Consider the following 13,614-nt stretch of genomic DNA (forward strand, 5'->3'; position numbering starts at 1 on the left):
AAACAAAATTAGCTTTATGGATTGACTCATTTCAGTTCAAAATATTAGAGATAAAAACTGATATTTATATCATTTACATTTCCTCCATCTGTGGTCTATTGGTGGAGTAGTTATCTCAGCACAGGTGACTATCTCTCCAGGGAATTGAAAAAGAGAGAATACACTAAATCTGTTGAAGAAGAGGCCTCAAACAGTCAGCAGAAGTTCTGTGCGATGGTCGGATTTGACCCTTGACAGCTGTTGTTGTAGCGTGGATGGCCTTAATTACTGTAGATGTAACATTAGAGCCTCTGGTGCACAGCTTTCTGTCTGTTTCTTCGGTGTAGTTCGATACTTCCGGAGGTGGGTAGACCTTTTCTTTCAAGAGGACAATAAAATAAAGCACATGGCACTGGCATCACAGAGCCCAGACTGAGATCCCGACAGTGGGCCAGAAGATTGTTGAGCTGGGACTGAGCACCATCTAAATAGCGCCCGCAAAGAGCTGGAGAACCCGATCTGTTTTTGTTGGGCTTTGTAGTCCAACATCCCTATTTCATCTCCTGCTCATTAAAATGCTCAGGACGAGACAAAGTGGAAACCAATGATGCTCGCTCAAGTCCAGCCCTGATGTCTTTTAGACTTATAACCTCAAAGCCAAAGCACAATTGAGCTAAGGTGCCTCCGGACAAAGGACAAAGTTGATGAATTCAAGCAGAAACACGGTTGTATTGAATAAGTTTACTTTGCTGTGTATATTTTAGCGGTGAAAAAAAACCTGATTGTCATGGGACAGATTCATATAACAGACATTAAAAGTATGTATACTTTTCAAATCCCTTTATTGAACATCTTCAAAGCATTAACTTCATTCCTTGCCCTTCTGTTTTCTCAACTACATCATTTTCATCACTGCAGATGATTGCCAAGTAAACACTGAGCTATTTCAAGCAGCTCTGTTATTTCATTTGATTCCACTGTTGCTCATGGTTTGGGCTTTGCAGACTCCCTTGCCGGCAACTTCAAAGGCAGCTCCCTTGTAGGTTGCGACACACTGGCCGTCCGTGCGTAGGTCTGGCTGAACCTGCTCCCACACCTTCTTTTTGGGGTTCAGCTCTTTGTCTGGTTCACCTGCAGTCAAGAAGAAAGTTTTAATCCATTAGAAACTCCTTTGTTCTCTGCTCATCCGTCACACAGGATTTCTGTATCCAGAACTGTACCGAATCTGAAATACCTGAAATACTGTTTTGACGTATTGATGTATTGATGTGCCATTGATAGAAGACTTAACCTTTCATATTCAGCTTTTTCATATTAAGCGTACACTGAAACAATCTGTGTTGTAAGCTGAAGCAAACACACACACTGTGAGCAAATGACCATGATTCATCAGGCTAATTCTAATTTCATACATCCCATGTGAATTGTAAATACTTTCTATCATGTTATTAGATTGTCCGCTTTTTAAAAGTACAGTTTGTTCTCAGCCATAATTCAAAACATCTAAACCAAACTTCTCAGAATCAAAGCATACATCCAGGGAAAACAATTAAATGAGGTCTCACTTCACAAGGACTTTGTTTTTGATGTTGCCTTGAGAGAAATCATAACCGGTACTGGCTGGCTTCTGTCTGGTGTCAACGTTTTCCTCTCTACGTAACCAACCATCTCACGGTGTGAGGACACAAATGTGTTTCATTTCTCAATGCTGCCATTTACGACCCAAGAGTGGCAACAATTAGTTTTGATCAGGAGCGTGAAAGAGGTTTTGATGAGCAACTTGAGCACATTCTTAAGTTCAAGCAGAGGTACTGGGCCCCATTAGTTGGGGAAATGCGGGCAATTACAACCATGTACCCACACCAGCAGTGGATTGGCTGTAACGTAATCTGTACCATGGCTCTTTGGTTGGAGAAAAGAGAGGAAAGGAGGAGGAAAAAAAACAACAACCTTTCACCTATTATTTCCTTTATATGAACTTTAGGAAACAGCCTCAGCTCTATGGTTTTTAATAAACAAAATCACAATGACAAATGAACCAATCCCATCATTGCACTCTCCTCCACTGCTGGTCTCTGGGGGAGTTTTCAGAGGATTGGACTCTTTTTAATTCAGTGTCCATACAAATGATTCTAGCCACTGAGATGCCTTGTGAATCAAACAGCTTTTAGAGTGGCTGCTCTGCAGGGATGAAAGCCTCAAGTGATGCATCTGGAATGTGGGTAGTTGGACCACAGATCCACCTTCATCATATCCTCCTCTCCTCCGTTTGGTTCTTTTTCTCAAAACAATACGAGAATAACAAAACAAATCCTCTTCTCATCACTAATATTCAGCTTTGTTAACTTCTATAATAAATGTGAGTTTTCAAAACTAGAGACTGAATAGAAAAATCACACTGGCCTGTTGGTGGCAGTGTTTGATTTTAGGCCACATTCATTAAAAGTTGTGTTTGTATTAATTCCCAGGAGGGACCTAAACTCTTGTACGGTCTAGTTGATGTGTAAATTAATAAGGAATCGGGTTCACATTAGTTGAACTTAACAAGACGGTTACTGTGAGACACTTATCTTTCCGACTGACTTAAAAAAAAAAAAGAGTAGGTTACATTCCTACCAATGACCGTTGATTAGTCTGTCAAATCAGCAGTCACAGGCCATTTAGCCACCAACAAACAGAACGGAGTCCTTTAATGAGAGCGTTCGGTGGGGTCTGAGAACACATCATGACTGGTGTTGTTTCTGGCAGTGAGAAGCATAAACGACACCCTCCCATTTCCTACAGTCGGAGGCACTTCATGGAAACTAGGCTGGGAAATTTTTTCAGTGGGCTTAATTCCATGACAATCATCCACAGTCACTCAGCGGTGGGGGAAGCAAAATCTGCTTTTGTGGGTGCAGTAATCGGGTGCTGGTACCTGGGAAGCCCTGGAAAGTAACTCTGTCCCCTGGTGCTGCTCCACTTGGAGGATCGAGAATCTCGACCTCGTCTGGTGAGCTGGCACACATCACCATAGCCTGGGACACCACTCCTCTCATCTTGGCTGGCTTCAGGTTACACATCAGGACCGCCATGCGGTTCTGCATCTGCACGGGGGACAGAAGATGAAATGCATTTTTACAGCCAATAATACCTGATTTACTTAAAAAAAAAACCAACACCTTCAACTGGTGTGGTGCGCCTGAGAATTCCATAATCCAATACAAACAATAATGCCACTCTAATCTCCTTATTCAAAATTGCTTCGTCCGAGGATTATGGTTTGTTTGCCTCATTTCATAAATCAAAAGTGAAAAGCAAACAGAAAAACCTTTAACTCTAGTCTGGAGAGCTCTTTGGCTTACCAAAATTAGACCGGGGGCTTTTGGTTGTACTTTGAATTTTTCATCTCAAGTCAGGGACAGAATGTGAATGTTCTGAATTTACAAAGCAAACTGTTTGACTTGAGCTATATTTTATGTGGAGCATAGCCACTTCATAATGTTATGATTAGCCTCTCTCATACTTGTATTGAACTTGTATAAGTACTACAGTTGACAAGTAATGAGTTGATTTAAGACTGTTGCAGAAGTTTCTCACCGCAGTAAGAGAGCACTTAAAGACTGTGTCACCAAATGTCATTGCTGCAACAGTGTCAACTGTTTTAGGAGCTAAAGTCTAATATTCGTCTGTGTGCATGGGAAAAACCTTTCTACTTCCAATTATTTGTCTTTAGGTATAATAGCTTCATTTTGACAAAGTCAGACAGGGTTTGTTACTCATGATTTCAGCAAGCATATGGTTCCATTTAAGAGGTATACACTGGGCACATAATGCAAGCACAGAAATATGAAGAGAAATACTGACAACCATACATTGATTTGCTCCAGGAGCAAAACATAAATGCGAAGCAAAATAAACACCGATATTCAATGGAGATCCTGAAACACCCACAGGAAATGTTGAGTTTCTAAGCAGAACCGTCAGCACTTAAGAAGTCACTTTAAAATGGGCCAATAAATCCTTACTATGACCCTAGAGAGCCACTAATGCATACAAACGTATACAGCACTGCTTGTGTGTGTAGTGGAAACAACTCTCAAATAGAGTCTCTGCAGGGATTCATAAAGGTAGTACGGAAATAAAATTTGTATTGAAGTCTACATTTTCCTCACTCATAAGCAGACATTGTAGAAGGTCGGCAGATGTTGATTTTGACATCTAAAAACAAGCTAAATCAGTGAATGTGTGTGAATCTCTTCACATAATCTCTGAGGTGGCCAGTTCATCATAAGACAAAGTTCCCTGACCCGACCCTGTTAATTGCACTGCATTTTAACATCACATGATATTGCAGAAATGTCTTTATTCCACTCTGCAAATTGCACTAGTGCTTCTGTATTGTCTTAGCTAGCTGTATATAATAAACTAGCCACCAAGTACATGAGTTGTACTGTACCTGGTCCAGAGGTATGTGTTTGACCAGCCCGCTGACCACTGTCCTAGGAGACGCCTCTCCCACGTCCACCTGCTCCACATATAGACTGTCAGCATCAGGGTGCTTCTCGGCTGTGATTATGCGTCCAATACGCAGGTCCAGACGAGACACGTCCACCTTGACGTCTTCTTGGCTGGGGGCTGCCTGCTTCTTCTCAGCTTTAAGAAAGGCAAACACTGTTATACCACACACTTTTTATATCATTTAAGTATGTTTGAGTCATTTCAATGAAAGCGTGTTAGAGCAATGTGGTTGGGTGTTGGAACTTTGGTTAGGAGCACTTTTAGCACAGACAGTAGCTATCCATCATGTGTTGAGGGAAGGTTTGCTGCATGACGAGAGGCATCTGTGAGAGTTTTCATGCTATTATTTCTAAAATGTGCATGATATTATCGAAAATGTTTGTTTAAAAGCACTGACAATATTTCGGCCAACTGGTATGGCTCCAAGGGAAATGATAAAAAAACAAATCATAGTTGAAGCAATACTGGGCATCTGTCTGGAATCTGTTTTAATTTCCTCCCATAAATGACAAAAACACCACCAATGACAGGCCTGAGGGTTGCACGTTTTTCACTTCTTTCCAGAAATGCGGAGCACAAACCTTGACTAAATGAGTGGACCAATACGCACTTTTGGGTGAGTGCTTCGTGATCCAATGACATAGCAGAATAGCAGATGCTTCCTCCCGAGAGACAGAGTACCTTTCACTGGCCTGGTTTGCTTACACATTCATTCCAGTGGGTTGCACTGATCAAATGACCACACAGTCTTTAATCATTCCTCCGAGCCGACACCAGCTCTGATGAATATGAATTCCAACCCCCGCCTTTGATATTCAACATTTCTCCTCTGTGTAATCAATGCTCTGCAGCGATGACAGCGCGGCGACGTGAAACATTACCGACTACACTGAAGTTACACATGGGTTTGTAGACTAACAAGTAATGACTGTTTGGATTAGGTGAGAACACAGTTACATTAATGCCTGAGGTAACACATGAACATGTACAACACCTTATAAAGAACTCTCACCAACAGCTCCCTAACATCTGGATGTAGGAAACGCCAGACACAACAATCAATCAACGCTGGTTTCTTTCCCTTTCTAAATTATAACCGAACAAACACATCCAGTGCTAATCATTCTGTCTGTGCCCGACAGATATTTGAGTGATTTATTGCAATGGAATTTTCTTGTTTTGTATTCTAAACTTATAAATGTGAAACAGTTTAATGCCATTATATTTGACACATAGGGATACTTTGGTTTTATGATGGGTCCTTGAATGACACACATCCACAAAACATTAAATCATTTTAAAATTGGATTCATTTACTGGAGAGATTAGACGAGGACACCTCTTAGGAACCATAAAAGTCCAAAACAAATGAAGCTTTACTAAAGTTCTTCCTACTGAGGCCCAGAGATCGTGGATCCATTCAGAGGCCAATATCGCCGTCATACAATCATTATCATCAGAAATTCAAGTGGAAAAACATTGACTTGGCCATATTGACTTTTGAAGAACAGAGTGCATCTATACAGATGTTGATAGAAAATAAAGGATCCTAAACAAAACCTTAAAGGCCGAATGAGTAGGGCTTCTCGGTTGCACTTCATAAATCCAACATATGAAGTTGGCCCCTCCTCCTCGGGCTCAACGACACCGAAAGTGCACGCCCCCCTGACCGTGGTTAGGGTGCTCGCCAGCGGGTAAAAGCCAACCCCACATGCACTCTCGTTTATATACATTTGCATTTTTCGGCACTGTGTCCGGCATTTTCTTAGCTCCTCTTGCATGCGTGCTTACAATCTGGCCCCTGGTTATCCAGAACACAGCGCATAAGAAAATACAGGCACAGGGCAGATACTGCCACACACTTCTAGGGGTCATTAGGAAAATCCAACGCATTCTGCCTTTAAAGTTATAAATAAGAATAATAATAATGTTGATGAAGTAGGAATAAATCCTGCAGTGGTGAGAGGTCACTTTTATGACTTTAGTCCTTTCTGCTGAAAATGAAAGAGATGAAAAACTGAAATAAATGATACAAATGTTGCTATACGACATATCTAAAGAGATTTAATGAAATTTTATTGGATGTGAAAACTTCAAGGGGATTCATAATAAAACCCTGAAATGTGGCTTCATTTTGTTCTCCAGCTGTTACCTTTTTTCTCTGGCTTCTTCTTTTTACTCTCATCTTTGGGAGGGGAGCTCTGGACGGCAGCAGCAGGGGAAGCAGAGGCTGCTGGAGGGGTGGGCTTCGAAATGCACTCAACACTGTTGTCACTCGACAGCATGGCCATTGCCCGCACTACAGGAGGGAAAACAGGCAAAAGGTCAGTAGAAAAACATGATTGAATAGCGGATCATAGTTGCCGTCTGAAAGACGTTTTCTCGGCTCGTAGCGTCCAAAATGTTGTGCGAAAGTATGAAAAGATGAGCATAGCAGTTCTGAGGTGAAAAAGATGATTTAAATTACAAATACAGAAGGTGCACTACTTCGTACGCGCAGAGCTGGTTGCATCAACATGGTACAACGAAATGACAGATATGGTAGATTTATTTACACACCCAGTGGGAGGACTGCTCTCCTGATGCAAACAGTTTAGAAGGGAAAATGACACAGTGTCCAAGTTCATGGAAACAAGGAAATGGAGCCATAAAGCAGGGAACAATGTCTGACAATAACTCTCCAGAAAAAAAAATAACCCCTCATTTAAGGCGCCTGAAAAATCCAGTGCCTGTGTCTGACAAACATCGGTCTGCAGGCACACCACCGTCGCCATAATGCTTTTAATTACCTTAATTCTATGTTAGGACCAGAGCTCAGGACCTTTCCGGTTTACCTTGGAATTACACGCAACAACCTCTTAAACTCGAGACATTCTCCTTAAGTTTGCTGTGAGGTGATACGGTTGCACTATTATATCAAATGGCGTTATCGTAGACGTCCTGTGCCTTATTTTATTCATGCGTCTCTGGAAACATTGGGATCTCGACTGGAATTTTAAATTAAAGCTGCACTTATCCATATTGTTATATTCAAAATGAATGAAATGACTGTGTGTAAAGTATAAAGGGATTGCTAGTAGTGAAGAACCCACAGCATATTACCAGCCCCCCCCCCCCCCTCCTATGTTTAGCCTCTTACAGCTCACAGTTTGGGTTTTCTGACCCTGACCTAGCGTCTGGCTGGTGAACACAATGAAGCATTTAGCAGCTAAAGAGACCGGTATTTAAATCAGGAGTAGGTGGAGACCAAAACTGAAGAGCTTAAAAAAAGCAAATATTGGTCTTAAATTTGTCCCATGGCCAGAAACTCATTACCAAATGAATGCCTTTGTTGCTCCATGTATGCTGGATGTGTTCATAGAAAACTATTTGCAATCATGTTTGCCATGACAGCTTGACGAGCTGCTAATATGAAACAACCAAAGTGGACCCAAAAAAGTATTTCAGCCATAACTGATGTGGGTTTGAACAATGCTCGTCTTCAACTCAACTACAGTAAAATTGTTTACAGTTTTTATTCCTTTGCTGCAGAAATATTTTTCTCAAGGTACTTTTATATTCATATTCAATAGTTTTCACCATCTCAATGCTTTCAAAAAGTTCTTATTCATCCGTGTTTTAAGCCATTGAATGCCACCTTAAAGCCATTGAAAAGAACCCCTCCCAAAAAATAAACATCCCAATTAGAAACACAGTCTTTGGTATATTGGAACGCATTCCTTCTACGTTCCAACACTAACATACTGGCTCTTTTTGAATAAGGTTAAATTGCTTATTTCTTCCAGCCCTCCGTCTTTCTGGAAAACATTAAATGTGTGTTAATGATCTGAGCCGTTTGCCCTTGAATGTCAGCGTACGTCAGACGCACATAGCTGGCAGACATGTTGTCCCCATCACTGTAATGGGGATTCTCGAAGCACTATGGCTGCTTATAATAAAAATAAAAATAAATAAAAAGATCCGGTTATATAATGGGCTTAGGCGACAATGCAAAAGATGTTATCATTCATAGTAAACCAAACAAAGCTATAATGAGCAACAACTGACATCAAATGTTCCTAATGTCACATATAACTAGATATGAAGGATAACAACATCAAGGTCTTTAACAGACAAACATTTAATCTGTGATGGAAGATTTTGCTGGGAACCAAACCCAACATACCTCCCCTCTTCTTCTCTTTTTCCAACAGCTGTTTTTTCAGTTCCTCGATGTCATTCTTCAGTTTGGCATTCTCCACCATCAGCTTCTTCTCTTCTCTGACACTGGCCTGGACGACTGCAGCAAAGGCAAATTCTTGTTAGCTCTCAGCACTGGAATGAAATTTCACTATCCCACAGGACATCGTCAGAACTGCTGAACTAGTACAAATACAATATCAGTAACTATTATAGGTCTATATTGTGTCTCTTTTGGAGTTAAAGAAACCACAGAATTGTCCGTGAATCCAGTTTTTGGACTACAGTAAAACACCCTGTCCTTACCCCTGTAGAATAATTCATACGTCTCCCATTGTGCAAGTGATTCAATTGTCATTGTACAAGATCATAAAGATTATTCATTTACACAATTGCAACAAAAATAGAAACGTCTGCTCTCATTATATTTTGTAAAGAAATAAGACGTAACTCTACCTAATAACATGTTTTAAACATGTATTCATTTATAAAGTAACTCATTTATGTATGGAATATATTTGGCTCATTTGACCACCTTTTTATGAGTCAAGCTTACGGATACCATGTTACCATGTGGGGCCTCAGGTATCATAAAACTGCTCGTAGTCCGACAGGGATTTCACTCTTTAAATCATGAGACTGTGAATCATGCACGTAAGCACTTCTTCAGCCCAAAACTATGTCAAAACTACAGCCAATACAGAAATGAATTATGTACTACATCTGAACACAGGACTTCCTGCACAGAAATATAGACACATTTAGAAACACAACTTCATCATTTATAAAAGTGTACTATAAAGAGAGATATAGATATATATATATATATATATATATATATATATACACTTTTTGTAAGACTGTCGGCTCGTAATGAGCTGACAAAATGTTCTACATATAAGCAATTTAGTGTGTGGTTGTGTAAGTTTAAGTGCGTCTCTTACCGGCTTTCTCCTTCAGCAGCTGGACTTGTTGTTTGAGGTACTCGATGATCTGGTCAGCCTCGGACGCTCGCTGCTCCAGCCTCAACAAAGGATTGTGACTTGACATCTTGAACAAGGAGCGAGCTAAAAACCTAACAGACAAAAAACACATTCAGCAATCTTAATACTACAAAAAGCTAGATATTAGAGCCGGACAATATATTGAACTGATTACATTCGCAATACAACGTGTAGGGGCAAATTCCGCAATAGTATCTTTCCTTTTGTTTTAAATGGAGGCGAGTGTTCATGCACCAAGCTCACAAGTACTTAGGAAGTTGCCCTCTTCCAGGAAATTTCAAGTTTACTCAAGTGACACATTGTAAAAAGAGACGGTATTCTAAAGTGCTATGCTGAACATCTACAAAGATACATGTTTGGAGTTACGAGGTTTGCATTCCAGTACAACGTAACCACAAACTACAGCTCTAAACTGACCACTGAGTAAAGTCAACTTCTCTCCGACAGTCGCAACAAAAACATTTCATTTCTGCAACGGTGGTATAGGTTGCAGGGCTGTTCTATAGGACTGCATTACATTGTACAGGCATTTCCTATTTTGTTTAACATATAATATAATGTACTGGCGGATCATTAGTAAACACTGTATTCCAAAAGCAAAATCTAGACATGTTTGAAAATGTCTGACAACAATCATAATCTGACATGTTTTCCATGTGCAGTCCCAGTAGGTATAAACAATGTCTCAATAGATGTTTAATGTTTGCTGTATGTTGGCTGGTTTCCCAAAACCTGGACAAAATCGGCCCTTTGTCCACAATGCATGCTGAGAGATAATCAGAAGAACATACGCTGCTTCTTATAAAAATGAGAAAATAAATCAGTAAATCTTGTTTCCAGGTTTATTTAATTTGTTTGTTGCAACATGAATGAAAAAAACTAATGAAAACCTCACAACAGCCATGACAAGTTCCACGTCGACTTGGTGAAGCCAAATTCTTGGATGAATTCCTATCCGTCTTTCATAGTAACAAGTGTAAAGAAGTCAAATTCAGACTTAGCACACTTAGCATCAACATCATGCATTCAGTTTTGGACATGAAGTTCAGAAGGGTTCAGACAGTTTTGGACCACTCAACCAAAGCACAACTGGGCACCAGTTTGGGTTAATGTCCCTTAATCATGTTGAGCTTGGCAAATTACTTTTCTTTTTTTTTTAAAACAGGAAACGAAGGATTTTTACAAGGCTGAGGCATGAAAAGGGAAGAAAACTTCTTACACATATTACAGGGAGGCGCTGGAAAACAACAGCTGGCCCGAGATGAAAACAAAATGTTGGGGGATGAGGAAATTAGAAACACAAAAGAGCTGGAGTTGATAAAATCAAGGATCAAAGCATTGCTTTTTGAGAAACAGAATTGATTTAAACAGGACCAGTGTGGAGTAATGACAAGAGCCACAAAAAGGCTGATCTCATTTGGATAACCCCTGACAATGAGTCCTGGGGCCGAGGTCTGTACTGCAGCATGAAGACAAAGTTCAATCCAGCTTTGGATTTCAAATGGAAGTAGCCAAAAGTGTTAAGAGCATTAAAGTGATGTGGGCTTTCGGCAGCCTCCAGGATGCCGTTTACATGTCTTCACTGTATGGAAATCCAAATCTTTTTGACTCATCTCCTGTTTTGCAGCTGTACAAATCCAGCAGGTTAACTGCGCCTAAGAGGGGACAGCTGGTGCTCAACTGGAGAGGTGTTTGCCTCATCAAGCTCCTAAAAATAGGCATGGCTGACATGTTTGCTATGTCAACAGTTCTCCACACTGACGTCTTATGTCTACATCCATTATCAAATTAAAATATCAAAAGATAATACTGCATAGCTATACACAGACTAAACAGGTGGTTTGAATCGGATGTGTAAATCTGTTACATTTAAGCACCAGCTTTCTCTGGTGCGGTGGTGAGCGGACCCACCAGGACACAAGTGTTTGCTCTTTTCATGCTTCATTCCCACAGTGAAAATAAACTATGGAGGATACTTCCCCACCTGTCTGCCAACCAGACCGATGTAAATGAATAGAGAGAACAGTATGCCAGCACCACCTGAAGGCATTAGAGGGACCTACACATCTTAACTTGTGTAGGTCTTTAGCACCAGATGCAGCCCTGTCAGTGATTTTCAGGAGACATAATGTACTCTTCTATCTCATATTTGCCTTTTTATTGTTTTTCAGAACAAGAGAGTTTGAAGAAGAGAAGTTGGTTACAAATGTAACATGCCGGCAATTAAGTTACATGCATATGAAATTGGTGAATAAATGACATGAGATTCATAACTCACACAAATATAAACCAAAAAACACCAATTACTGTCCATGTCGGCATAGGAAAACAGTTAGGAACATAACACAGCAGAAATAGTGAGACTCGTATTATCTGATAATGCATCAGTTCTTTAAAAACATGTAGAGTATAAAATACTGTCGAGTGCCCATTGTGATTTTTATTTCCATATTTTCTTAATTGTTTAGAGGAGTAGTCATTGCACACACTTATTGAACTTAAAGGAGTGCTGAAAGGATTGGATGTTAATGTTTATGATAATATTGGGGAAGTTAATGATGATCACACAATTAAAATGCTTTGTGATATGTGGAGGATGGATTGCTCAACAACGTATATTAGTGTTGTCAGTTAGCATTTACTCGGTTCAGCTCACACAGAACTATGTAGCTGGGACAAGGACAATCAAATTGACTTTGGGCTAACTCTCATGTAGCTAGCCCTGGCATCCCACTAGCTAGGCGGTTGGTTAGAAGTTATTGACGACGTAAGATCGGTTAGTTGTAAAAAAATTAAACAGGTTTTTGGAACTTACATGGACTCTGAACCGCAACCCCAGCACGTTTCAGGGAGAGGTGGGGGCTTGACAGCTGCTAGTACTGGCTCCTGCTACAGCTAGCTAGCTAGCTGACAGACAGGCAGCTAGTGTCTGAGGCCCCCAACCGTTAGATCTCAGCAGCATCCGGATGTAAAACAGGCCGGTAGAGTTTCCGTCATAGCTTCTATAGATCGGACACCGTCGCAACACGTAAGGAGGCAACGGATAACGCCTGAGTGTAATCATTCCAATGAAACCAACTCTTCAGAAAATACGGCATGAACAACCTTGGTGAGGTTTTTTGAAATAACTTAGTTTGATTTAAGTTCCATAATTGTTATGTTTTTTTTTTTCTTCCGTGGACTACTTTGGCGCAGAATAATGACGTAATTGGTCACGTTCACTCAGCTGTTCCAATCACATCGCAGAGGCAGGAAACGATATTCATTTCAAATATTTTAATACTAATTTAGAGTTAATTCCGTCGACTTGGCCGTACAGATTTGAGCGTGAGTAGACTCGTTTTTCTGATTTCATGCACATTATATTATTGGTTTCCTTTGTTTGTTGTTAACATTATTATCATAACATAGCTGAACTCGGTTCATCTGCAGCATCACTGTGCAGCTATAAGGTATGAATGTATTACTCACTAGTACTTGCACTGACAGTGTCAACCTGTCACTTCCTCAAATGGTGGTCTTTGCCTCAGCCAGCGTGAACATAAACATGTGACGTTAAGCAGTTAACATTTCATTCATGTTTTTAACCCCCTGGCTAATGCTATGACAGAAATGAAAACAAGATTTACCTCATCATTGAACATCATGGTGATGATCAGAATGTTCTGCTCATTCATACATGTATATTATCACATATTATTAATCAATCACGTTGATGTCTCTCTCCCATCATCAGTGCTTCAAGCCAGTGGCAAGATGAGGCCCCTGAAAGACGCCCAGCTGGGGGCCTTCACCTTCTTTGCCTCAGCTCTCCCTCATGATGTCTGTGGGAGCAATGGCCTCCCTCTCACTCCCAACTCCATCAAAATCCTGGGACGTTTCCAGGTCCTCAAAACCATCACTCACCCCAGACTCTGCCAGTATGTGGACATGTCCAGAGGGAAACACGGTA

General features: G+C 40.5%; 1 protein-coding gene across 1 annotated transcript; it reads right to left on the minus strand.

Moving 5' to 3' along the window:
• Positions 1–722: 722 nt before the first annotated feature.
• Positions 723–12,613, minus strand: aimp1a (aminoacyl tRNA synthetase complex interacting multifunctional protein 1a). Its single transcript, XM_079158850.1, has 7 exons — positions 12,478–12,613; positions 9,603–9,733; positions 8,645–8,758; positions 6,632–6,778; positions 4,418–4,614; positions 2,897–3,065; positions 723–1,110 (listed from the first exon to the last, which is right to left on the minus strand). Coding segments are annotated over exons 1-7 (927 nt in total). The 5' UTR covers positions 12,480–12,613; the 3' UTR covers positions 723–943.
• Between the last annotated feature and the right edge of the window lie 1,001 nt (positions 12,614–13,614).

This window comes from Pholis gunnellus, assembly GCF_910591455.1.
Source record: "Pholis gunnellus genome assembly, chromosome: 5".
Classification (NCBI taxonomy): Eukaryota; Metazoa; Chordata; class Actinopteri; order Perciformes; family Pholidae; genus Pholis; species Pholis gunnellus.

What these genes read in the sequence shown, in the direction of transcription:
- aimp1a (XM_079158850.1), bottom strand. An exon ending in AAAAGAGAAGAAGAGGGGAG is followed by an intron (nt 6,779 to 8,644) that starts GTATGTTGGGTT and finishes TCCCTCCTGTAG; the next exon opens with TGCGGGCAATGGCCATGCTG. An exon ending in TACTTTCCAGGGCTTCCCAG is followed by an intron (nt 1,111 to 2,896) that starts GTACCAGCACCC and finishes TCTTGACTGCAG; the next exon opens with GTGAACCAGACAAAGAGCTG.